Below are 26,780 nucleotides of genomic sequence, written 5' to 3' on the forward strand. Positions count from 1 at the left end.
CCCCACTTAGTACGGCCCAGCGCCCCTCCCCGCCATATGTCCTGTCTCTCGTCTCCCCAAACAAATATTGTCCTGAGATGTAATTAGAATTCTTTCCTCTTCTCGGGAGAGATTATCTCGCCCTGGAAAGATGCCTGGCGACGTGCAGGTCACCCAGGGAACACTGTGGCTGTCAGTCCCCACCCCCCACTGTGCCCCTCCTGGCTGCCGCAACCTGACACACACCCCCTGCCCAGAGGGGCCGATGTGCTAACTCCCAGCCCCAGGGTCCCTCCTGCCCCAGCCCAGCTCAGGACAGGAGGACGGGGGAGCCCTGGGCTGGGGGGGGGGCAGAGGTCCTGGCTTCGAGCCTTGCTCTGAGGCCACCTGCCTTGTCCCCAGGATACCGAGGGCTTTGGGGATGGGGGTTCACAGACGCCTCCATCTGGAAGCTTTTGCCTTTTTTGCTCTGCACACAGGGTTCCATGTGCAGCTTTACCTGAGCAATGGGTTTCTGGGCTACGAGAAAGTTTGCAATGTCCCTGATCCCCAAGGTCAAAGGTTGATAAAACATTTCACAGAGGCTCTCCATGTCCTCTGAGGTTTGGGGGGCTTGGCCACTGTCACATAAACGGAGGCTGTTTAATAAGAATAAATGCTGTTGAGTTACTGAACACACACCAGGGACGGTGGGAGTTACCTTGACACAGTCAACCTGAAAGCTGTGACTGTCCGTACCCCACGGGGCAGGTGGCAGCACCTGCAGCTGGAGGGAAGGACCTCGCCAACCCCCACCCCCACCAGCACAGCCGAGGGTCCCCGGGCTCCCAGGCGTTCAGGCCAGAAACTCCAGTCGTCCGTCTCCCTCTTAGACCCACATGGTCTCCAGGGAGCCCTGTGGGCTTCTCCCCACCTCTGCTGCCACCACGGCAGCGCGACCTCCTCGCCGGCCTCCTGCGTCCACTCTTCCTCCTCCATGACCTGAGTTCAACACGGCAGTCACAGGCCACTTGGCAATACGCAAATCAGTCCCTGTCCCTTTTCTACTCAAAACCCACCCATGGCACCCTCCTACCCAGAGTAAAAGCCGAAGTCTTTAAAATGGTTGACAAGGCCCTCTGCATGGGGCCGTTCCCCTCTGTCTTCCCGTGTCTGCTTAATCCCTTGCTCACTCTCTTCCTGCCACAATGGCCTCCCCGAGCACTCAAGCCGAGATCCTACCACAGGACCTTTGCACTTGCTGAGCCCACTGCCTGGAACGCTCTTCTCCCAGATGCCCATGGAGCTCCCTCCTCCTATGCTTCAGGACTGCTCAAAGGCCACCTCCTCCATGAGGCCCACCTGGACCACCTCCTTTAAACCCAGCACTCTCAATCACCCTTCCCTTCCCACACCATCGGTGCTGGCCTATGGCTGTGATGAAGAGAATGCTCTATACTGAGGTGGTACACTAGCCACCAGCCACATATGTCTACGGAGCACTTGAAATGTGGCTGGTGTGACTGAGGAGCTGAATTTTAAATTTTATTTAATTTACTTCATTTAAACATAGATGTTAATAGCCACTTGTGGGTAATGGCTACTGTACTGGATAGCACAGTTAATATGTTTATTTATTTATGCTTCTTGTCAGCCCTGCCTTCCAGGAGGCAGGGACTGTGCCTGTCTTGTCCACTGATATGTCCCCAGCTCCTAGAACAGCACCTGGAACATAGCAGGTGCTCAGTAAATACTTTCTGAATGAATGAAGGAATGAATGACACACATGTCTGGGCAGTAGTGGAGCTGGGTCCAGAGCTGGGGGCCCCACCCTGAGAGTCCTGGGCCAGGCCCAGCCCTTGGAGCCTTCCCTGACAGCCCCCACCACCGAGAGCGGAACTCGAGGGGGCTGTGCAGAGCCTGAGCCACCAGCAGGGGCCAGGAGGTGATCAGAGTGGGTCGTTGACCCCTTGCCCCGGGACCGTGGATTCTGCCTGATTCACGCCCCTCCTGCCCAGCACCAGGGCCCTTTGCAAACAGGGGAAGGAGAGGAGTGGCGAGGCCCCCAGTTGGACCTGAGGTGACCAGCAGTGTGACACTGGCTGGCCAATGACAGTGGGAGGGACACAGCTGTGACCTCCTCCAGGTGCTGTTGCCTGAGCCACAGGAATCAGAAAGTGCCCACACTTCCCCTCCCACAGGTGAGGAAAGGGCTCTGGAGCTCTCGGGGGGCTTGCTCGACCAGGGGCTCGGAGCCAGGAAGGGGGCAGCCGTTCCCGGAGCCCAGGCCTAAGTGACCCGCCACTGCACTCCCGGGCCCCCAGAAACAGGCAGAGGGATGGGAAGTAGCTCGTGTGGGTCTCGTGGGTGGAAGGAAGGGCGGGGTGGGCTGGGCTTGGGCGGGGGTTCTGCCAGGGCCATCTGGGGAGGGGCTGGGCCTCCACCTATCCTCAGTTTCCCCCCACCCACAGGCCCCCCTAAACTGATGGGAAACCCTGGCCCTGGGCCACCAGCTCTTTCTACTGATACAGAAAGCAAAGCCCAAAGAGGGCAGTGTCTGGTCTGACCCAGCAGCCAGGGGTCAGCGAAGTGAGGCCCCGGGCCCTGAGTCCTTCCCAGGCCCTCTGACCCCCAGACGGACCTGAGCCTGGAGCCTGAACGGCGCAGCAGCCCGCGGGGGACAAGGGCACGGGGGAGGACCCCAGCACACGGCCGCCCTCCCCAGTACCGGCCATCGAGGGCTGCCCAACAGAGACAGAACCCACGAGGCACATGTAGAACATTCCATCTTCTGGTAGCCACGTGAAAAAAAGTAAAAAACAAAACGAAACCAAAAAAAAAAGAAAACACAGGTGAAATTAATTTTAATGATGTATTTTATTTAACCTAAGGTATCAAGCATTATTATTTCAGCATGTCATGAAAATTACTAATGAGATTTTCCATTCTTTTTTGGTGTCAAGCTGTGGGAAACCACAGTGCATCGTACCTGCTCACGCAACTCTCAGTCCCGGCTGGCCGCTTCCCTGTGCTCGGTGGCCACGCGGGGCGGGCGTCCCAGCAGGGCATGAACTTCCAGCCTCAGGTCCCCCCCCACCGTCCCATGGCCCAGAGGAGGCCCAGTGCAGGGGGGACACCCTCCACGGCCCGTTTGACTCCCAAGTCCCTGTTCTTCCCAGACCATTCAAACTCTCTGCTTGTAGAGCTCTTCCCTCAAAAGGCACAGTCCCCAGTGGCCCACCAGGCAGGGTGGGGAATCTGTTCCATTCTGAGTCCATTCTGAGCTCAAAGGCCTGGAGAAGAGGCATTTCACCCTACTGGGGGCAATCAGGGGAGGCTTCCCTGAGGAGGTGTTGCCCCCGCCTCAGCCCCAGCTGGGCCAGTAGTCCTGAGCTGGGAGTGGAGAGGGGCTTCGGGTTGGGGGAACACAGAGAATCAGGTCCAAGGCCTGGTGGGAACCAGGTAACTCGGCTGTGGGTGTGGCCACCAGCTCTCCCTCCCTACAGGGGGCTCTGGTCCCGGGGTCTCTCTGATCCCCTCAGACCCTGCCAGGGGCTGCCTAGGCAGGGTGGGTTGGGGAGGTCTCCTCAGGTGAAGGGGGCAGCGTGTCCATGGGACAAGCGGGGAAACTGAGGCTCTGGGCATTTGATGGTGAATCTGAGTCCCTCTGGCCACAGGTCTGTCCCGGGCCCTGCCCCAAGCAGCCTCAGAGGGAGAAGCCCGTGGGTGCAGGTAAGCACCAGGAACATCGGGCTGGGGGCCAGGGGTGGAAGACAGAGCCTGTTTCTGCCAGCAGACTTGCTGTGTGGCCTTGGGAGAATTTCTCCCCTCTCTGAGCCTCAGTTTGCTCCTCCATACAATGGGGGTCAATGCTGATGTCCCAAGAGCCCCACCAGCTCAGACAATCTGAGGGACAAGGTGTGTGTCCCATCCTTGGGCACGGGAAAGGGGAGGGCCACTTCCGCATGGGGGAGAAGAGGAATCTGCGAAGGCTTCAGAGAGGAGGAGGCACACAGGCCAGGCCTTGAAGGATGGGCGGAAACCGACAAGCAGAGGCCAGGAGGAAAGTGAGTCAGGTGGCAGGAACCTTGTGCGCAAAGGCGGGAGGAGGGAAACGCGGAGAGCTTTGTTTAAACAAACCCAGTCCATTCACTGAACACCCAGCGCCGGGCAGACATTGGCTCTGATGCTCTCTGGTCCACACCCATTTGACAGATGAGGAAAGTGAGGTTCAGAAAGTGACATGACTTGCCCAAGATTCACACACAGCAGGATTTTAAACCTAGGTCTGACCAGCAGTTGTGACCAAGATCCACGGGTCCGTCGGCCCCCATTGGGTCTGAATTATCAGGAAAGTTCAGCCACCAGGCTCCACGCTTCTGCATCCTACTTGCACACCTCCAGAGATGGGCAGCTCAGTCTCTCACCTCCAGTGAAAGTGGGCAGCCCTAACTGGCAAGAAGTTCCTCTGTCTTCTAACTCTGTGAATGAGGATGCCGCATCAGCACCAGAAACTGGAAGGTGATCGATATCTATTCTGATGATGATGATGATGTAATGACGATAATCTACACGTTTGTGCCGGGCACCGTGCCAAACTCTTTATATGCAATTCTCACGCTCCCACCATGATGCTGTGGGCTAGATGTGATCATTATTGTCCCCGTTTTTCAGAAGAGGAAGCTGAGGCTCCAAGAGGTTAAGTGACGGGCCCAAGGCCACAGAATGTGTAAACGGTTCCACTGACCCCAGTTCTAGAAGGCTCTAGAGTGGGAGCCTGTGAGCCAGTCCCCCACCCCCACTCCTTCCCTCCAGCCGCCAGACCCCTAATCCCAGTGTTAGCATCATGGAGCTTGGGACGTAAAACCCATCTCTCCTCTTTGACTTTCTCGCCCCCGAGCTGCCCCTCTTCTGCTCAGGTAACTCCCCAGCCAGTCCCCAGGGAGGCTGGTATAATTATAGATTTCTGAGAAGGATGCAATTGTCTTCGCCAGCCTGAGGGCCTGAGCCGGGCTGGGCTCGCTGGGAAGACAATTAAAACCGGTATCCACAAATTAGGATTCTGCAGGAGAAGGAGAAAGGGGCTTGATTGAATGCAACATCTTCTTCCTTTCTGCTTTTAATTGGGGGAGCGATGTATTAATTAACCCCAGGCTGGTTATCGGTGCGTCAGCCACGGGAGATGGTCCTGTGGCCCTGGCCCGAGTCACCGGGTTTGGCTTGTGGGAAAGGCAGGAGATGACCCGGAGGACCTCGCCTGCCCTTCAAGACCAGGACCCCGACTCCTGCCCGGCCTCCCAGGCCCCGGCTCAGCACACACAGCCGGGGCTTTGCTTTCAGGCCTGGGTTCGAGTCCTGCTTCCCCTGCACCCTAGCTGGGTGACCTGGGCAAGCCCTTTTCCTCTCTGGGCCTCAGTTTCTTTATCTGAAAAAGGGGGAGAAAGAGAAGGCCGGTGAGAGGATCACACAAGGCAGCATACGCCCCATGCCTGGCACACAGTAGGTGCTCAGCAAACAGCACTCCCTTCTCTCACCTTCTAGCTCAAGGATTCTATCATCTCCAGAAAGATTTATAAAGATGTTTCCTTGTTGCCTCGTCACATTACGCAGTGGACACCGCATCTGTATTTATCCTCATGCTTGGGCCCCACGACCTCTCACCCATCGGTTCACACCTCCTCTCTGTGCGCATTGGCTCTGACGACGCCACCCCCAAAGCCAGGGGACTCAGGCAGGCCTGGGGGGCTTGTCCACCACAGGCAGCCCCAGCCCAGCCCCCAGCTCCCCCCAGCTCTGAGCCCAGATTCCCCACCCCACTCTCTGGTCCAGCCCCAAATCTCCCGTCTCCCTCTGCACAACCCTCCCTGCCCTTCCAACTTTCACATCCCTGGTGCGAGGCTGCCTCCTCCAGGAAGCCCGCAGAGCCCACCCCTCAGTCTCTGCCAAAGCGACAGCAGAGTTCCCCTTAGGGATTGGCGGCAGGGGCAGCTCCTAGCCAGGAAAACCGAGTCAGAGCTGGGGCTAGAGAGAGGCTAAGGGGACAGAGGAGAGAGGACCAGTGAGGCCCCACTGGCCCCTTGCTCAGCCCCCGGCCTGGGCCCCCCATCTCAGACTGGATCCCACTGTGACAGCCCCTGCTCCGAAACTCCCAGGGGTGAGCGGACAAAGTGTGGTCTGTGTGTACGATGGAGTATTACTCAGTCTTAAGAAGGAACGCAGTCCCGGCACACGCTACGACATGGATGAACCCTGAGGACGTTATACTGAGTGAAATAAGCCAGTCACAGAAAGACCAACACGCCCGATTCTGCTCAAACGAGGTGCCTGGCGCAGTCAGACTGGTAGACACAGAAAGTACAATGGCGGCGGCCCCCGGCTGGGCTGGGGCGAATGGGGAGTTTAACTAGCATGCAGAGGTTCTGTTTGGGACGATGAGAAATTTCTGGAGATGGACGGGGCTGATGGTTGCACAGCAACCTGAACGTACTTGATGCCACTGAGCTGTACCCTGAAAAATGGTTAAAATGGTCAATTTTATGCTATGTAGATTTTACAATTTAAAAACTAAGCCTCCGATGGCTTCCCTGGGCTCACGGCAGCAGGGGATTCACAGAGAAAATCTCCTGGATTGTGCCTGGAATGCCCCCCAGTATCCGCACGGGTCCCCCTCACCTCCCTCATGCTTTGGCTCCAGAGTCACCTCCTCAGTGAGACCTTCCCTGCCCCCGCCCCCCTTTTCCCTACTTCATATTTTTTCCTTACTACTTGTCACTAACCTATTATGTTTTTGCTTATTTATTGCATGTATTGTCTTTCTTCCCACTAGACTGCAAGCTCCCTAAAGGTAGGCGATTTGAATCTGTTTGCTGCTGTATCCTGCAAGCTAGAACAATGCCAGGCACATAGCAGGTGTTCAGGGAACACTCTGCTGTTCTTATGCAGACGGACACAGCGGCTCCGGTGGCAGATGGAAGGAGGAGCCCGCCTTCCCTGCTCCGGGATGCCTTGGGGCCTCGGGAAGCTCCCATTCTTTGGCCCAGGTGGGAAACTGCCAGCCCTCGGGGTCAAGGTTAGGCTCCCAGGCTGGGCATCCAAAGCCTGCAGGCTCTGGCCCTGCCCAGACGCCAACTGCGGCCCCTGCCGGCCACTTACATGTGTCCCTCCTGGGGCACAGTTCCTGGAATCCCGGCTCACAGTGGCCCTCTGCCTGGAGGTGCCCCCCCTCCTTGGTGCCCCTCAATGGTCTTTGAGTCTTCCTGTCACTGCCCTGGAATGTGACAGATGACAGATACTGAGGTGTCTGTGTCTCTCCAAGCTGGGAACCCCCCGGGACAGGGACCCTGCATTGCTGAGCATGCAGCAGCCATGCAGGAGGTGGTTAAGCATGTGCTGAATGAATGAACGAATGAATGAAGTGAGAAAGGAAGGTCAGAGAAAAACCCAGGGATCTGAAATTACAAACTGTAAGGAAATGAACAAGAGCCATAGAGATCATTCATTCACTCGTCCAGTCATTCATTCTCTCCATATTTATTGGGTACCTACTATGCGCCAGACTGGGGTTTCCGGGCGATTGTGCCCACAGGAGCAGGGAGGGGGACAGACGTGTGGACAGTATGGACACAGGCAAGCAGGGGGTCCTGAGTCAGGCCCAGCAGGCCAGCCCCCACCCGCTTCTGGCCCTCAGGACCACCGGCTGCCCAAGGCCAGTCAAGGGGGCACCCAGCCACACCGACAGGCAGGCTGGAGGTTGCAACGCGACCAAGAATGAAACGGTGACAAATAAAGGCTGACAGTGCCAGGAGGGGCGTGGCTGCTTCCCGGCAGCTCCCCCACCCTTGCTGGCCCTGGGCCAGCCCCCCAACCCTGCGGGTCGTCTTCCAGATTAGCGGCCCATGATGCACCAGAGGGTTGATGTGCCTGATCCCACACGAGGCCCACAGTGATCCTGCAGGGCAGGCAGGGAAACTGAGGCTCAGAGAGTTGTCATAAGGCCACACAGTAAGTCAGGGCAGGAGTTAGGATTTGAACCCAGGTCTTGGGACTCCAGAGTTCACACAGTTCTCCTGTTTCTGCTGGCACCACTGCTGAGGGAAGACAGAGTAAGGGTGTCCGTGGCCCCCACCCCCGGCCGCTGCCCCCATCCACACCTGGCCTTTCCTAGCAGCTTGAGAAACCAAAGCTCAGAGAGCGTGGGGGCCATCGGAGCGAGCCCCAGCCCCAGGCACCGTACACAGGACCCCTCTTCATCCTCTGACTTGATGAGGTGGTACTATTATCAGCCCCATTTCACAGAGGGAACACCAAGGCTCAGAGAGGGAGCATCAGTGCCTGAGGTCACACAGCATGAAGGGACAAAGTCAGATTTCAACCCCAGAGCCGACTGCAAAATTTCCCAACAAAAGCCCGAGTCTTCTCCGCACCCTGTCCTTTTCAGCTTGAAAAAGTGTGTGACTCTCTGGGGCTGTTTCCAGAAGCCTGCTCTGTGTCCGGCTCTGCTGGGTGCTGGGGCCCCAGTGGAGTGTGGCCCAGGTTCAGCAAGACCTGTGGTCACCTGCACAGCCCGGAAGCAGCAGAGGCGTTCTCCCAAGGAAAAGGCTACAGAATGAGTACGTAATGAGGCACCAGCTCAACTGCCTGTAAATCTCACCTGGCTCCTAAAATCAGGAGATGCAAGACCCCCAGCAGAGGAAAGCCCAGATGCACCGGATGGAGCCCTCCAGGAACCCGGAAGGCGAGCCCGGAGAGCGGAGAGCGAGCCCGCAGACGCCATCCTCCCCGGGGGTGGTGCGGGGCACCTGCGATGGGCCCAGGTTCTCTCTCTCTTCCTGGGCAGCCCGACAGGCTGCCTGCAGCAGGAGGTGCTGGGGTGCGAGCTGAAGAAGGGTGTCTCATCTCGGGGCAGGCAAGCAGGAGTGGACAAGCTTGCTCCGCTTGAGAAGCGGAAAAGGAAGGCATTTTGTAAGAACGCGCAAGGACCTGCAGCGTGCCCTGGTGGCAAGATGGCTGCCTAGGTACGCAGTAGGGGCTCAAGTCCTCCCTGCCTGAAGGAATGACAGAGATCAACCCTGATGGACTCCCCCGCCCTAGGCCAGGCCCTGTGCCAGGCTTGTTCAGAAGCTGCAGACCAGGCCCCGGCCCTCAGGGGGCCTGTAGTCCACAGGAGGGATAGACAGACACACGGATGACTATCATATGAACAGTGGCTGGGATTGAGCCTGGACTGCCATGCACAGTTGTTCAGAGCGTGCACTGTTCACGTGGCCATGAATCATAGGGCTCCCAGGGTTGTACAGGGCAAACTATATGTAGAAGCTCTGGAAGGAGGCGAAAGTTCTGGGAGATGCTGGGAAAAGGCAGGCCCATGTCTGCTTGGAGAGTCACGGGAGGCTTCTAGGAGGAAGGGACATGCTTAGACTCGAAGGCTGACTGGGGTTTGGACTCAGAACAAGAATGGGCATATCAGAGAGAGGTTTCCCAACTCCAACCTTTTGGGGACCACCTTCATCATTTATGCAGGATCTCTGTACCACCTGCACTATTATTTACTTAATATTTATTTTCAAAGCATCTTTCCCTTTTTACTTAAATAAATTCAGCTTAAAAGAAGACTTTTATTACTGCCATAAACGAAAAATCAGCCTCACTTGCCATAAATAGAGGGTAACTGTAAAAATAAACACTATGAAAATTGCACAGCATTCGTAAATTCCAGCTGGAGAATGTTGCCCGCTGGAGACTATGAGCCCCGGTCTCCATCTTCTCATTAACAAGGGAGATTGGAGAGGGTTAGGTGTTAAATTCAGAACAGCACCAAGCAGAGACTTTCTTCTTGATCAGAAGGCGCTTGGGGCCGAGCTTGGTGGCTCAAGCCAGTAATCCCAGCGGGAGGATCGCTTGAGGCCAGGAGTTCAAGACCAGCCTGGACAATATAGCAAGACCCATCTCTAAAAAAGATTTTAAAAAATTAGCTGGGCATTGTGGTGCATGCCTGTCGTCCTAGCTACTCGGGAGGCTGAGGCAGGAGGATCGCTTGAGCCCAGGAGTTTCAGGCTGCAGTGAGCTATGATTACGTCACTGCACTCTAGCCTGAGTGATGGAGCAAGACCCTGTTTCTAAAAAAAAAAAAATCCCAGAAAACAAATTAAAAAAAAAAAAAGGAAGGAGCTAGGGATGCAGGTCCTGCTGAAGTGTGAATGCCAGTGGGCACCCCCCACCACCAGCCCTGGCTTCCTATGGCCACAGTCCAATCCCACAATTCGTCCCTAGTCCCCACCTCCTGGGCCTTGGTGCTGGGCCATGCACTTACATCCCCGCATCCAACTTGCATATGGTGAGAACGGTGAGAACGGAGACCCATCTAAGGGAGGAAGAGGCCCAAACGCACACTGGGAGAGTGAACGAACAAAGAAATGAATGGATGACTCCTCTAGGGTCCGTGCTGCTCAAACCAGGGAAGCAACTTCCTGAGGCATCGGCTTCACTCCAGGAAAACGGGGAAAGAACATTATTTTTGTATTAAAACACACATGAATATATTATGGAATAGAATACTGAAGTCATGAATTTTGAATGAAATAGGAGACTTCAAAGGAACGTTGCCCCTGGTGGGGAGCTGTTTACACACCCCTTCTTCTCTGCAGCCTCAGGCTCCGCAGCCTCTGCCCACAGCAAGTGTTGAGTGTTGGCTAAAATGGGCAGGAGCCGGGAGGACCCAGGATTTACTGGTGAGGATGGAAGTTGCAGCTCTTCCCTGACCTACTGGGTGGCATCCTGTCAGCTACTTCCCGTCTCTGAACTTCGGTTCCCCCCACCCCCGCCCCTCGTCACTGGTTAAAGGCTCATTTCCAGGATTAAATGAATGGATGCGGGAGAAGAGCCCGTTTCAGTGTGTGGGACACGGTAGGCCCACGACACCCGCTGTTCCCTGGCGGCACCCGGAGTCTGAGACACACACAAGCACTTTCACCTAGGTGAGGGCCCTGCCCGGTAGAAATTTAAATAGCTAACAGTTTTTAGTACTCACTATATGCTAAGTGGCTGGTGATGCAGTGCCCAGTTTCCTCATCTGCAAAATGGGGCTACTAATAGCAACTACCTCATAAGGTTGCTGCTATAAGGCTTGAAATGTTCATATTTATACAGCAGACTGCCTGGCACATGCTACAGATGTGTTTCCTATTTACTCGTTTATCTTTAATCGAAGTGAAATTCAGATAACATAATTGAATGGCATTTAATGCATTCACAGTGTCGTACAACCACCATTTTTATCTGGTCCCCAGACGTTTTCAACATCCCAAAAGGAAACGCCCCACTCCCCTTCTCCCCACCCCCGGCAACCACAGACCTGTGTTCTGACTCTACGGATTTGTCTATTCTGGACTTTTCATGTAAATTGAATCATATGATATGTAGTCTTTTGTGACTGGCTTCTTTCATTTAGCATAAAGTTTTCGAGGTTCATCCACCGCTGGTAGCATATATCAGTATTTCATTACTTTTTATCAAGGTGTTTATTTAATATAATAAACATTTTAACTCATCCCCAAACAACCTGGGAAGTGGCCGCTACCATTCTCCTCTTATTGCAGATGAGGAAACTGAGGCACGGTGGAGAGGGTGGGGACTTGCCCATGTCCCCAGCCAGGCAACCCAGACAGAGCCGGGCAGGCAGTGCTGGCATCAGCAGCCGGGGGCAGGGCGCTGCCCAAGGCCACCGGCACATATTGAGGGAGACAGCAGTGGAATTACAAATCTAGGGAGATTTAAGGAGAACGAAAATATTCTGGCACTTGCAGGATTGTGGGAGTCGAGCAGGTTTCCCCAGTGGAATTCCCGCCTCCTCTTCCCACACTTCTGGGCCACGGGGTGTGAGAGGGTGTGGGAGGGAGAGAGGCAAGGGTGGCAGTGTGCAGGGGGGCGGGGCCGGGGCAGGAGGCCAGGGGCCAGAGCACCCTGATGTCTGTGTGCGTGCCATTTCCTCCCACCCTCACCTGCACATCCTGCAAAGCCAAGGGACGAGCCCACTGCACTGATGCATAATGAAGCTAAGAGAGGTTGCTGGGGGGCTGGGATTTGAGCCCCAGTGTCTGACCCAGAGCCCAGGCATGTACCCCTCTCTGCTTCTAGCAGGGGCAGAGAGGGAGGGTGCATCCGCCACAGAGACGGAGGTCGCCCCAGAACCCCAGGAAGGAGCAGCCCCAGATCCACTGGGAAGGAGAGAGCAGAGTGAGCGCTGTGGAGAGGCAAAGGGAGGGCCGGGGGAGCCGGGCAAGACGAAGAACACAGCAGAAGGTGGGGCAGACAAGGGCACCCGAAAGCAAGGTGCAGAGACCCTCGGGAGGGAGACAGAGACACTGAGGCAGACACTTGGGATGCTCCAAAGCAGAGGTTCTGGGGGTGCCTAGTGCACAGGGGCAGAGGGCAGGGTGCCCACGGGCCCACCACTGCCGGATCAAACCTGACCCCCACCACAACCGAGTGCCTGCCCCAGTCCAGCCACGCTGGCCAACTGGGGTTGGGAAATCCAAGATGGCAGCAGTAAATATGGGGGCTCTGGGCTCTGGAGTGGGGCTGATCTGGATTGAACCCCAGCTGCACTTGCTCATGGTGGGCAAATCTCTGAGCCACGGTTTCCTCATCTGTAAAATGGGTATTGTGGGGATTCAGTGGGATCTAGTGGGCTGGCAGGGCACTATTGTGATGGGGACAATTAGGCTGCTACTCCTGCGGCTCCTCCCAGCCTGGTCTTGCTCCAGCTCCCCCTCTCCAAGCCTCCCATCTCCCTTTTCCCTACCAAGAAGACTGGCCTGGCCTGGACTTTTCAAACAAGAGGACTATTCTAGAACCAGAGAATCCCTGGCCGACGGGGTTCCACCCCACCCCAGGGCCTTTGCACTTACCGCTACCCCTGCTTTGGGATTTATCATGCCCAAAGGCACAGAGCTGAGATCAGCAGTGGGGAATCTGGGCTTGGGGCTTCCAGCACCTAGGGGGAGTTCAGGGACCTGCTGCTGGGGTGCCTGAGGGCGCAGGAGACCAGCGGGTGGCTTTGGAGCCCCGCCCAGCCGCCGTCAGCCCTCCCTCTCCCCGCCCGCCCGCCCGCCTGCTGAAGACCATTAGTGCAGCTTTGTTTTGAGCGCTATTTCCACTACCGTGCGCTCTGGCCGCCGGGCCTCCATTAGGGACCCTTTTCTGGGGCCGATGACAGGCGGCAAACAGCTCCCCAGTGAGCTGGCCGTAATTGCTGCCGCCTCCGAGGCCGGAAATGATTTTTTTAAAACCTCACAAAGCAAAACAGACACCCCGCCGTCTGCTCTCCGCCTTCTTCCCCGTCGTCGCTGCAGCCGGGAACCCATGCTGTGGGCTGCGAGAAAGGGGGTTCGGTCAAGGCTCCACCCCCACCCCAAGAGGCCCCCTTAGAATGCTGGCCTGGGGCAAGGAAGCAAAGTTTGGGCCGCGCTCTCTTGCTTTGAGCCAGACGTGGGGCCCCAAGTTCACCGCACCTCTCTAAGCCCCCGTTTCCCGCTCTGCAAGGTGGGCATGTTGCCTGGGGACCTGCTGCCTGCTGCAGGGCTTGTGGTGCCCGGGAGGTCGTGGGCTTCTCTGAGGGGCTCCGTGGAGCGCAGGGAGACGGCCAGGAGGCTGGAGAGGTGGGAAGAGAGCACGCCAGGCAGAGGGACCGGCTGGGGGGAAAGGGCGGGGGAGGGGAGGAGCTTGGTGTGTTCACACACACACACACACACACACACACACGCGCGCCCAATTGCCCTCTCGTTCTGAGCCCACATTCCCACCCTCCCTGGACACCACGGCCAACCTGAGCATCCGGAGAGCCCAGGAACTCAGTGGGGCTCAAACCACACTCAGCACCTCCCCGGGAAGCAGCCTCTCCTCCTCCGGGAACAGCCCTCCAGCCTCCCAGTCCTGCCTGGGCGGCCCTCTCCACTCCCCACGGCCGCATCCCCCAAACACGAGCCCGACGTGTGCCTTCCCCACTCAGAAAGCTTCCAGGGCTGCCCCTGCCCCAGAGACGAGACCAAACTCCGCAGCCCGATCCTGGAGGCTCCAGCTGCAGCCTGCTCTTCCAGACACGCACGGATCTCCCCCAAACCCCTGCCAGACCCCGGCAGCCAGGTGCAGCTCCACACTGTCCTCTGGAGTCCCCCTCTCAGCCCTTGCAGGTCCGGATACAGACCCAGAAGGAGCCTGCCTCCCTCAGGAAGTCTTCCCTGACTGCACCAGGACACAGTGACCTCCCTCAGGATGGCCGGCCTGCCTGCCTATGCCCTGTTCCCTGGGCGACAGTCCTCCCTGTTTTACTGTCTGCCTTCTCTCTCCCTTCCCACCCCCAAAGATGTTCATCAAGGACTTGTGGGGAAAAGTGAGTGAAGCTTTGTGCTGGAGGCCCGGGGTCATGTGAAGGGCTGCAGGGGAGGGGTAGGTCTCTGGGACCCAAGCCCAGCTTCGCTGTAGACTTGTCCCACATCCTAAGGCCAGCCTCAGTTTCCTCAGCAGTGAAATCAAAGCCGTTTCCCTTGCGGACCAGAGACAGGCTTTGGGGACCTCAACAAACCCTTTGAAACTGTGGGCAAAACTATGTGGCGTTTTTTCTAAGGAAATGATCCCTAGTTTTCATCAGAATCTCAAGTGGATTGTGACTGCCAAAAAAATTAGGAGCCACTAGTATAGACAAGCTTCGGTGGCCCTTCCAGCTTCGCCGCTTAGTCATTCATTCATTCCTTCAGCTGACATTTATTGAGTGCCTGCTCTGTGTGGGTGTCATTATGATATACGGAATACGTGTGTGTGTAATCCTGAGATGTCACCTGAAGAGTTGTGCGTGTGCGTGTGCGTGTGTGTGTGCGTGTGTGTGCATGTGTGTGTGTGCATGTGTGCGTGTGTGTGTGTGTGTGCGCGTGTGTGTGCGCGCAGAGGGAGAGAAAGGGAGGAACGGGGTGGGGGAGTCGAGAGGAAGAAAGGAAGATGGATACAGCAAATGCGGAGAGAGGAACAAAGAGAGATGGAAAGAGATTGAAAGGCAGAAAAAGAGAGGGAAAGAGACAGAGAAAGATCTAGAGAGAAAGGGAGACCCAGGGAGAGAAAGACCCAGAGGGCGAGGGCAGGCAGAGAGCATTTCCCACAGACAGGCACTGCCGCCCCCCTAACTGGTAGCTCTGAGCATCCCCTACCCCCACGCCAGCTCCTGCTCTAACCTTCCAGATGCCCCCTCTGTGCCTCACCTCCAAGAACACCTGCGTGGAGGCGGCTGGGGAGGCGCACGGAGGCACAGGCTACAGGGCAGAGGCCACCAGTCCGCCCCCCAGGCCAGGAAGCTAAAGGACCACCCAGCCTCCCTCTCAGCCTGCTAGTCACCCCTCAGACCACACACAGTCACCCCCCGCACTCCGACACAGGCTCAGACAGAACCCCAATCCCGCCACTGGAAAACCCAGCCAGGGACACACAGGGTCCCACACAAGCCCCCAGACCCCCACCACTCCCCTCTGACAGTGCTGGACTTAGAGCCAGGACCCTAGACTTCCAGACCCATGTTCTTTCTGCCAGAACGAGGCGTTCTCAGCGTTTTGGCACCACCGGCCCCTGTGAGAATCCGACAAAGCCAGGAGCACTGCTCCGGAACAAAGCACCTGCCACACACCCAGCTTGGCAGCCGGGCCAGGACAGATGCTCGGGTTAAGAACCCTGGCTCCGTAGTCCCGCAAGCTGGGCTCCAGCCTGGCGTCGCCTTGCAACATCTATGTGTCTGCAGGCAAGTCTCGTCACCCCTGTGTCTCAGCGTCCTCGTCTGTAAAATGGGAATGCACGTAAGGGTTGAGCGGGAGGAGGGAGGGGAAGCGATAGAAACAGAAAACGCTCGGGGAACCGGGCTGCTGTTTGCTTCACAGACCCCGAAGGCCGCTGAGAGTTGAGCACCACGTGCTGGGTGGGATTCCACCGCTTCTTGCTGGTGCAGCACAAAAGACAGGGCTTAGGAAGATACAGGTGGAAGAATTCTAGAGGCTTAGAGCTTAGGCAAACTCGCCGTTGTTCCGGTGGGAAAACTGAGGCCCAGAGAGTGGAAGGGACCTGCCAAGTCACCCAGCAAGGCAGAGGCAGGCGGACGGTGGACAAAAAAAAAATCAGCGTCCACCCACCCCTCCCCGAACTCTGGCACTTTCATGCAGAGCTGAAGTTGCAAAGGAGCCACTGCCCCCACCTGCCAACACAGGGGACAGAGAAGGCCCGTCCCTGCCATGTCCCCTGTGTGGGGCCAGGCATCTTCAGAGTTGGGAGCTCCACCCACCTGGGTCCTTGTACCAGCGCCATCACTGAATTGCAGATCTTTATTAACTACCCACTATGTTCTGGGTTCTCTGCCCATTTCACCAGTCTTTGCTCCTTTGGGAAACAAGGCAGAAATCCCCTCAATAACACCCCCAGCTAATAACTGGTTGAGTCCAGCTTGCACACCTTCTGTGACGGGGAGCTCACTACTGGGTACCTTCATTGCCCCAGGGGTGGATGCCCTTCTCCGTGTTGAACACCATCCCTGCTTCCTAAATCTTATCACTATTTATACTTCTATGGGTTTAGCTTTTTTGTTGTCCCCCCCACTAGACTGAGAACTCCAAGAGAGCAAGAACCTTATCTGTCTTCTTCACTGATACGTCCCCAGTCGCTAAAGCAGCCTGGCACGTAACAGGTGTCCAATCAGAATGTGCTGAATGAATGAAAGAATGAATGAATGACCAAGCTTCCAGTGTATGGCAGCATTTATAGGCCAGTGGTTTCCAGTGTGAAGAGTACGAGGTGTGAGGGGGCCGCCTGTGGGCCAGCACACCCCCAAGTCCCCAAGACATCCCCACACCATGGATCCCCACAGACACGTCTAGGTACCCCCGTAACATTATGTCCTTAATGTTTTTCTGTAAACTAACCCACTATTTTTTAATACCCCCATTAGTCTCATCCTAAGCAATCATATCTGTGAAATCACAGTTTTGATGTGCTGGTTGTATTTCTCCAGCACACATTAAAATAAATGCATAACTATTAAAATGCAAGAGGTTTATCTGGGTTCTGCCTAAAATCCTCTCCCCGGCAGGACCCAATCTTGCTGAGGGCCCCGGAGGGTTTGAAGAAGGGTTTAAACTGGGGATGGTGGAGCTGAGTCCCAGAGACTCCTCTGGTGGCTTTGAGGAAGGGGAGGGAGACCCAAAGGGGGGGACCTGGAGGAGCAGCACCTCCCTCTGCGTCCCCCCCACCTCCCCACTCCACAGCTGCAGGCACCAGAGGGGGCCAGTGGGGTGGGCTCTGGATCCCAGGATTGCCAGCTAAGAGAAGGGGACTTCTTCCCCGAGTTAGACCACTGTCCCTTTTTCTGATGTTGGAGCCTTACTAGGGGTAGGGGGGCAGGGCATGACCCTTGGACCCCTGATACCCTCATGGCTGCAACATCTCAAATGCACCCCGAGGAGCTGGGCCTGGGTGTGCCCACTGCAGGGTGAAATCAGCCTTGCCCACCCAGGATGTCCTCGCTGTGGTCAGCAGGGATGAGGGAGGGCTCCGATTTTGCGATTTTTTTTTTTTTACTACAAACATGGATTTTCATGAAATTAAAATTATCTGAATGTTAAAAGTATGTTAAGTTAGAATAAGCAGAAGTTTAAGAATTTGGACCTCAGACCCCTACCTTGCCCTCCTTGCCATCCATTCATTCATTCCCTGCCACCTCCCTGGGCCAGGCATCGTGTTGGGTGCCAGGACACAAGGGACCCTGACCCCCGTGTGCCCAGCTGGCCCTAAACTTATTTCCCAGAACCTTGTCAGAGCTGCTTTGGTCCCTAAAGTCCAAGGTCATGGCCAAGCCCCTGGGAGTGGCCTTGTTTCGTACCACCTTTCCCCTCTTCTTCCTGACACTGCCCCTCACGGGCACCTACGTCACCATTCACGCCATGCGCTTCCTCTCTCCCCACCCTCTTCCTCAGTCTGGGGGGGCCTGGAGGGTCGCTGAGACAGGATGCTGCTCGGGGGGGTGCGCACACCCTCCGGGGTGTGAAACGTGGAGGTCAGCTCGCTCCTTCCACTACGGGGCCAGTCCCAAGGCCCAGCCCTGCCCTTCCGTCCGTGAGACCTCGGGCCTCTCCCTCCTCCTTCCTAGGACCAATAGCATTATGAGCCCCAGCCCTGGCCCAGATGCCCGGGTTCAAATCCAGGCTTCAACACTCGGTAGGTGTGTGACCTTGGGTAAGCCTTTTAACCCCAGCTAGTCTCATTTTCCCCATCTATACGTTGGGCTGGGGACAGTCCCCTCCCTTTAGGGTCTTTGTAAGGATCAAATGAGACAGTAGCACTTGAGGCCCACTCAATAAATATTTGCTTCCATGTGTTTTGTCTCCTTGTGTACAGAGTTGGATGCAGTGATCCCAAAAGCCAAGAAATAACCTCCCGGGGAATTTCGTGCGAATTCTCCCTTGTTGCGGGGTCTTATTCTTCCCACCCGTGAGAGAGGGGCTTGGGGAGGACAGCCCTAAGGGGCCCTGGCGATCCATTCCAAGTGCTCCGTCTCCTGCCTGCGTGGCTGGCGGGTCAGAAGGGCCCCCTCGCCACGGGCGACTCTGCCCAGCACCCTGGCTGTCGCCACGGCAAGGAGCCAAATTCCCTGCGTCCTGCTGGCCGCCTGCAGCTCCTCTCGTTTGGGGAAAAGGCCGCGGGGGCCGGCTGATGGGCAGGGTGTCAAAACCAATTGGTGTGAAGGACTTGGGGAAAACCGCTTGTGAGGGCCAGCTCCCCACAGGAGGCCGGGAAACCCTCAGCCCCAGGCGGAGTGTTTACGGGCATAATTGATAGAATAATCACCAATGCCCGAGACAAAGGCGAACACATTTTTAACATCATAACCTTCGGAAGACAGGACTCAATTTTCTCCATCTTCCAGCCACCAAACTAGCCGGCTTATTGATGGTGAGATACCAACAGTTCAGTAAGGAACACGAGGAAGCCACAGTCATTTTTCAGCGCACAGGCTGCTTGCCAAATGGCCCGGTGTCCCCTCCCTCCCCCAGCGCCCCGCTGCTCCCTCCTGGCAACAGAGAGAATCTCAGGACAGTGAATCACTCAATGGACGGAGGCCCAGGCCAAGCCAGGATCTTTGTCTGCATTGGGTGTATTAATAATTGAAGGTGCTGGCCTAGGGTGCGGGTGCGTGTGCGTGTGTGTGTGCGTGTGTGTGCATGTGTGTGCGTGTGGTGGGGCGGTGGTGGGAGGACGATGCCTGCTGTAGAGTGAGGCTTCCTGGGGCTCCTCTCAGGGTCCATATACTTGCCCCAGGCTGGACCCCCCAACACCCAGGAAACCAAACCAGGCCACCCCTACATTAGCCCATTTCCCGTCCCTGCGTCTCCCACCGGGCACGGAGGAACACGCAAGCCAGTGGCTTCCAAGCTCCAGGCTGCACAAGAGCCATCTGAGGAGCACATTACAATGCAGATTCCAGGGTCCCAGCAATAACCCTTTTGGCCAGTGGGTTTGGCGGGACTCTGGGACCTGCCTTGTGACAATCTCCCCGGGGGACTCTGAGGATGGGGGTGTGCAAAGATCCTCACCAAGATCCTGCCTTCCAGACCCCTGCCCTGGATGAGATCTGGAGAGCACTGGATAAAGAGTCCAGTCCAGCTGCCTGTTTCTAACTTGCATGTACCCTCAGCAAGATCCTGCCACCTTTATGAGCGGCCGGTTCCTCTTGGTGGAACCCACTGCTTTACTGTTCTCCGGAGAGCTAGAAGGGAGCACGCCCAGGTTAGGGCTCTGCAGAAGCAGCAGCTTTGTCACGTGACTGGGCCAAGCCTGCCTCAAGGCTGCCCTGGAGGAGGCAGGCCCAGAACTGCCGAACACACCTTCATTCTGAACACGGCTTTCAGCTCTCTGCACAGACTTGGCGACCTTGGGCAAATCACTGGCCCTCTCTGAACCTCAGTTTCTACGTATAGGCAACACCAGCCCTGCACCTGTGGTCAGCCTGGGTGAGTTGGCAAGGGCTTGGCAGCACCTAGCACACAGTAGGCATTTCACAAACGTCAGCTCCCTTTCCTCCCACTCCTGCTGGGCGCATGGCAACGGGCTAACAATTTCTGATAAGGAAAAACCAAAATAGCTGCCATTTATCGAGCACCCCCCTAGGTGCAGACACGGCCCATCACCACCCCGCCTCCCAGTTCCCGGTGCCCGCTCCAGAGGCAGGCACCACGCACTCCGCGTTCGTGGCTCACACTTCGAAAAAGCCCTGTTCGAAGTGGGTTGAGTGGAGGTAGGAGGGAGAGGCGGAGTGAAACAGATGTCCTTGCTGACCCATCTGGCCGCAGGCTTTCCCTGTGACAAGCTCCAGGGCAGGCAGGCGGGAGGCACCGGCCCGGTGGCTGGGCTGGGCTCAGATGGAGCCGGAGGGGTGAGCAGCCACCACGCGGCCAGGGTCAGTGGGCCCCTCCCCAGGAACCCCTGCTTCCAGCCCCCACCCCCACCCCCACCCCCAGACACAGAGACACCTTCTCGACCCGGCCACATTTCCTGAATCAGCTGAGGACACACAGAGCCCAGGAATAATGAAACGATCAGGCTCCAATCTGCTAAACAGCAATTTCTGAGCTTTTTCAGCACACACAGCTTTTATCAAATTGGTATTCTCCTCCTGAACACAAATGGCTTATTAGACATGACCCACTTATTCGCCGCGTCTCACTATCATTAATAACAGTTTCTTTTTGTGATTAAGTGAGTGGCTCCAAACCCTTCCTGTGGTGGCGGACACTTGGCCCGGCAGAGGGGCAGCTGTGGGGGCTCCTCGGCAGCCACTACTTGGTGACTTTGAACCTGGCAATGTCGAGGGAAGGTAGCCTGGCCCCTGCAGAACAGCCTGGCCTCTTCATTCTTCAGGGACAGAGGGTGCCCCAGAGGGGTGACTCGCTTTCCCGGAGCCCCACGGAGGATCCGGAGAGGAGCCAAGTTCACCAGCAGCCGGTGCTGCCGCCCTTCCACCTAGCCCTGCCCCAGGCCTCAGCTTCGCCTCTCCAGGGTATGGGTGGGAGATTACAGCTGGAGGGGCAGAGCTGTGACCCATCAGCATATCTGGCACCAGGGGGCAGGCAGAGACTGTCACACAAAGGGCAGACCCTACTTCCCTCTTGTGGGGGGGCCACCATGGGTCTCAAGAATGACAGAGTGGCACCCAAACCCCTGGGGTCTGGTGCTCCAGGGACAGAATGACCATAAACCTCAGAGCTCCATTCCTTGTACCTCTCGGGACCGCAAACTCAAGGAAGCCCTTCCTTGGAAAATCCTCCTAGTTTAAGTTCCAACCGTGCCAAGGAACTGAGTGCCGAGAGGAGGAGGGGGAGGGAGGAATTCCCAGTTTCCCTTGAATGGGAGGGAATGTGACAGGGAGATGAATGTCCTAGAAAAGGCGCTGTCTTCACCAACAGACCCTGGGGCCTGTCCTGGCTCAGCCACTCTCTCACTGTGTGACCTTGGGCAACTCCCTTCCCCTCTCTGAGCCTTGTTTTCCCCATCTGTAAGTTGAGGATCACAATAACCCTTTCCCTATTTGTCACCGCTCCCGCCAGGCCGGTGGGTACCAGGTAAGGGATGGGAAAGGTGCGTGAATGATGCAGAGAGCGGTTACTATCAAACGTGGTGAGACAGACGGTGCAGGGAGTCATGGTTCCCAAGAACCAGAGACCCTGAGACTGGCTTTGGAAGCTGCTGTCCCCCTGGAGCAATTCACTTGTGCTCACACCCCAGCAAAGCTCTCCCTGACTATCTACCCCCCACATCCCTCACTCATTTCCATCAGAGTAGATCACCCCGTTCTCTGCTTTTTGTACAAACCTCACCCAGCCCTGAGCCCACAGTGCCCAGCATTGGTGCTGCAGCCTCCCTGGCAAGACTGGGAGCCCGTGCAGGGAGGGGATGGATGGAAGGAGGGTCTACTCTGGTTCCATCTATGCCGTAGCCCCTGTGCCAGAGCCTGGCTCACAGAGGGGAGGCAGAGCCCCCACACCTGCCAGCCTCAGACGATCCAACTCTGCTGCCAACTTGGGCTCCTCTGGGGCTAGAAGGAGCTTCTGCCACTCAAGCAACCAGTGCTGGGACCGCTTGCTCGCTCCCGGCTCCCACAGCGGCTGGAGTTGAATTTCCCACATTTCAGTCCTCTGGGGCCAAAGATGAGGATGGGGGTGAGCCTGTGGAAGGATGGTAGGGGCTTCCTGCCCACTCCCGGAGGCAGACAAAAGCCCCAGCATTCCTCTCCCACTCCCATGCCTCTGGCTGGAAGCAGCAACCCCAACTATTCCAGTATCTTCCAGGGGCTCCCGCCAAGCCCTGCGATGCCACCCACCCAACAGGGAGGCTGCAGTTCTCAAGAAACAGGGTCTTCTGTCCCTGTGGATAAGGGGGCAGGTGTGGAGAGGGAGGGGACAAGGGCAGCTGTGGGGTTAAACCCACAAAGGGGAAAGGCAGATGGGCAGAGAGGAGTGGGTGACAAAGTGTGTTCACAAGTGTGTGCGTGTGTGTGTGTGCACGCGCGCCAGTGTGTCTGCAGGTGGGCAGGCAGGAGTTGTGGCAAAGCGTGTGCGCCTGGGTGCCAGCTGGCAGAGCGCGAGCCCGCCAGTGCAGTGCTTGGTGTGTGCGCGTGTGTGTGCGTGTAGTGGGCATAAGTGTGAGGGCCTAGGAGTGAGGAGGGGACGGGAGGTGTGTGGCGATGTGTGAGCGTAGGAGTTGTGGGTGTGCGCGAGCAGTGAGTAGCTGTCCGTGTGGCTGTGGCTGTGATGTCTGCGTGGCCGTGGAGGTGCGAGTGCGTGCGCGGAGGGGGAGGTCGGGGCATCTCCGCGAGGGCGGGAACCGGGGTGCGCACCGGGTGCCCCCTCCTTGCGCCCGGGCTGGCCAGGGGACCGGGGCGGGTCCACCGCGCCGGCAGGGGGCGCCCCGGGATTCTCGCCACGGCCAGCGCGGGTTCGAGCCCCGGGGCTGCCAACTTGGAGCGGCGCCCCCCGGGGTGGGGTCTGGTGGGGAAGTCCGTGGGGGCGGCGACCGGACTCACCGTGGCCGGAGACGTGGTTGTCCCAGGGCGCGTGGCCGGCCGCCCGCGTGGCGCCGCCGAGTTGCAGGAAAAGTGCCAGGTAGTGGAGGGCGCCCAGCGCCACCGCGAGCGGGGCCCCCATGGTGCGCGCTCGGGCCGGGGGCGCCGCCGCCTCACATCGGGGCTCAGGAGACCGCAGACCCCGCGCCCGCCGCCCCCTGCCCTGCGCGGCCTGGCTGCCCGGCTGCGGCCGCTGTCCCCTCGCCCGCCGTCCCCGGCCCGGCCCGGGTCCCAGCCGTCGCCGGCTCCGGCCCTCCCGGCTGCGGGTAGCGAGCGCACGCCCGGCCGGCCGCCTCCGACTGCGGGACTCTTCCCTTCCGCGGAAGGCCACTCCGCTCGGCGCCGCCGCCGCCGCACCCCTCCCTCCCCGCCCTCCCCCCGCCCGGAGGAGGCGGCGGCGGAGGGATCTGCCGCTTGATTTATCATCAAAGTTTTGCCCAGGCTGGGATTTTTAAAGCGGTACCCGCAACTTTCCCCCGCCTGGGAGCGGGGGTGGGGACGGGGTGGGGTGGCAGGAGCCACCCCAGGGACACGGTTCCCGCAAAGCATCACACAGCTGGCTTCAGAAACATATTGTCCAGCAGGGATAAGGAGAAAGACAAATCCACCTGCTGCCAGACCAGCGCGCTCAGAGGGACTCTAACTTTGCTAGTAGGGGGGCGCCGGGGTCAGGGGACCAGGTGGGGGTGCAAGTGGGGGGAGGGTGAGATGAGAAAGGAACTTGGGCTGAGGAAGACACAGGAGACCTGGTTAAGGCTCTGCTGCAGCCTTGGACTCGCTGTGTGATCGTGTCCAGGTGTCTACCCCTGTCTGAGCCCCAGGGTCTCACCTGAGAAGTGAGGATAACGGCCACCTCCAGGGGTCGTGGTGAGGATTTGAGAAGTCGCATATAAAGAGCTTAGCATAATGCTGCTACATGGTAGGAGCTCAACAGTTATTGTTGTTCTCCCTGGCACTCAGTTTTCGCGTCTGTATAATGGGAGCACGGCGGGCCAGCCGGGGAGGCTCCTTCCGGCGTAGAGATACTGAGCCTTGCGCAGGGGGTTGGCTTGCCCCCTTCTGGACTGTCGCCTCCCAAACTGGTGAGCCTAGGTGGTTGGGGTGTGTGCGTGTGTGTGTGGTGGGAGAGGGGGATATGGAGCCACTGCCGTTCCCAAGAGCAGGACTCCAACGAGGGTCTCCGACTCCTTCTCCGGCCGTTGTACTGGGGCTGATGGCACGGACCTTCAGGACAGACAGGAGGGCGGACCTGTGGTCCCCTTTAAAAGACGAAGACGCATCTTAAATCAGAGAAGTAGCTGCTTCGAGGTCCCACGGCGACTCCTGGGCAGGGTGCCCACTGCTCCCTTCCTTTGCCCTTCCCCAGGCGCGGTTCCCGCCTCGGCCTTGTCCGCTGCGGTTTCAGCACCACGAGGGAGGACAGCGCCGGTCACAGCACCCGTCCCTACAGCACCAGGGACCGCGCCCCCCGGGCTCTTTGATGCGAGGGTTCAGCATCGCGGACAGACCCTCTGACTCCTCCTCCAGCCCCCCCGAACCGCGCCAGCCCGTCGTGCGGCCCACTCCCCGCACCAGGCCACAGACGGACCCAGCATCCAGCACTGCGGGCAGCGCCCAAGTTTGAGCCCGGGGAGCGTAACTCTCCCTGTGTCTTTACTGGGTCTTCTCGTCCCCCCTTCCAGTATCACGGCAGGTAGCACGCCGGAAGGGGCCCGTGGTAGCCAGCAACAATCCAGTTCCTTCAGGATGAAGGACCCCCCCAGCCTCCAAGCGCCGAGCACGTACGAACACCGTCTCAGCACCGCGGACAGACCCCGCCGACGCGCCTCCTCCAGCACCGAGGACAGATCCCGGCGACATCCCGGCTCCTAGACCACACGCGCCGGAGGAAGGGGCCGCTGTTGCCTGATTAACTCACTTTCTTCCACACAGAGGTGGTATCCAGGTTATCCTGGGATGGCCAGGCATCTCAGCCTCTACAAAAGTGTTTTCGCATTCATTACTACACTTGAGCCTCGCTCCCAGTAAATTGGGTGCTATTGCTCCCATTGTAGAGATGAGGAAACCTGGGAATCTTTGAGATCACCTGGCAGCGCCAAGACTGAGACCCGGGACTCTGTCACCCCCAGCCCGGGGCCTCTCCAGCAGACTGTGGTGACAGAACTGGGGCTCAGACCCAGGGCTTTCTCCTCTTAAAACACAGATTGGAGGGAGGGGGCAGAGGAAAGAGGACAAGGAGAGAAAGGAGATTAGAAGGGAGAGGAGTAAACACGAGGCGCTTGGGGGCTGCAGGGGAGGGGGCTGTCGGGACGCAGCTGTGCCACTGGCCCACTAGCTGACCTTCAGAAATCCTTTCTCCTCGCAGTCTGGAACAAGGTTAAGGTTCCTCCAAAGACAGACCTTCAGGGATTGTATGACTTTGAAAAGGCTCACGATGTGATATTTCTGCTCAAACCCCTCTGATGGCCATGTTTATTTGAGAAATCCTGACTTCTCCAGTTTGCATTCAAGGTCCCAGTCTCAGCTCCTGGGCATAGCCCCTACTCCAGCCACTGTTCCCTCCCTGAGCATGTCTTGGCTTTGTTACATCCTTACCGTTCCCAGTGCTTCCCCTATGCTTGTATGCCTGTCCCTCCATCTAGCCGAGTCCCCCAGTGGCCAAGGTCCAGCCCGAGTCTACCACAGGAAGAAGTGCCTGCTGCCTTCGCCTGGTCCCCAGGTCTCTTTGGGGCCATTGCTGTAGCACTGTGCTGAGAACTTTAATTATCCCACTTAATCCTCAGAACAACCAGGCTCACTTAGGGTAGGATAGTGTGGTTAGAAGTGTGGGCTCTAAAGCTACATTCTCTGAGTTTTAAATCCTGCCATTTGCTAGCTGTGGAACCTTAGGCAAGTTGCTTAGCCTTTCTGTGCTTCAATTTTCTCATCTATAAAATAAGGATAGTAATACTCCCTTCACAAAATTATTGTGATGATTAAATGAGTTGCTACATGGAAAACTCTTAGAACAGTGCTTGGCACACAGTAAATACATGATACATGTTTGTTGTTGTTGTTGTTGTTGTCTAAAGATGAGAAGACAGACTCACAAAGGTTAAGTATCTTGCCCAAAGTCACATAACAAGGCAGTGGTACAGCCATGATATGTTTGATTCTAGAGCCCATGCTTCCAGGCATAGTTCCTGAGTGCATCTAGTTCAGCCTGTGCTCTTGGCACCTTACAAAACTAAGACCCAGAGAGGGTGAGTGACTTCCTCAGAATCACACAGCCAACCATGACAGAACTAGATTCAGGTCCTCTGTCTCGCAGCTCAGGGCTCTCCCACTATGCCATACTGTCCCACTTCTATTTCCTGCAGCACTTAAACTGCACATTATAGTTTACAAATCACATTCACATCCATGATTTCATATAATTCATACAACAACCCCTGAGGCTACTGTTATTACCTTCCTTCTTTTATAGATGAGGAATTGGAAGCTCAAAGAGATGAAGTAACCTGCACAAGGTTGCACAGTGAGGCAGAGCAGAGGCCGGATGTGAAAGGACAGATCCGAGCCCATACTCCTTCCCTGAGTAATTCTGTCTCTTGTCTGCTTCCCAATACAAGTGCAAACTGCAGGCACTGTGGAACTGAGAGCCTCGTGGAGGCAGAAGGTAAGCAAAGACTATCCCAGGAAATAGACT

The 26,780-nt window shown here is 57.2% G+C and overlaps 1 protein-coding gene across 1 annotated transcript in view; it reads right to left on the reverse strand.

Moving 5' to 3' along the window:
* Positions 1 to 23,248, reverse strand: part of VSTM2L (V-set and transmembrane domain containing 2 like) — a 34,624-nt gene extending 11,376 nt beyond the window's left edge. The window contains exon 1 of the mRNA XM_045528608.1: positions 23,054 to 23,248. Within this exon, the coding sequence (XP_045384564.1) occupies positions 23,054 to 23,174 (121 nt within the window). The 5' untranslated portion in view covers positions 23,175 to 23,248. The remainder of the gene's footprint in view (positions 1 to 23,053) is intronic.
* Positions 23,249 to 26,780: the final 3,532 nt, after the last annotated feature.

The sequence above is a fragment of the Lemur catta genome, chromosome 17 (assembly GCF_020740605.2).
Source record: "Lemur catta isolate mLemCat1 chromosome 17, mLemCat1.pri, whole genome shotgun sequence".
NCBI lineage: Eukaryota > Metazoa > Chordata > Mammalia > Primates > Lemuridae > Lemur > Lemur catta.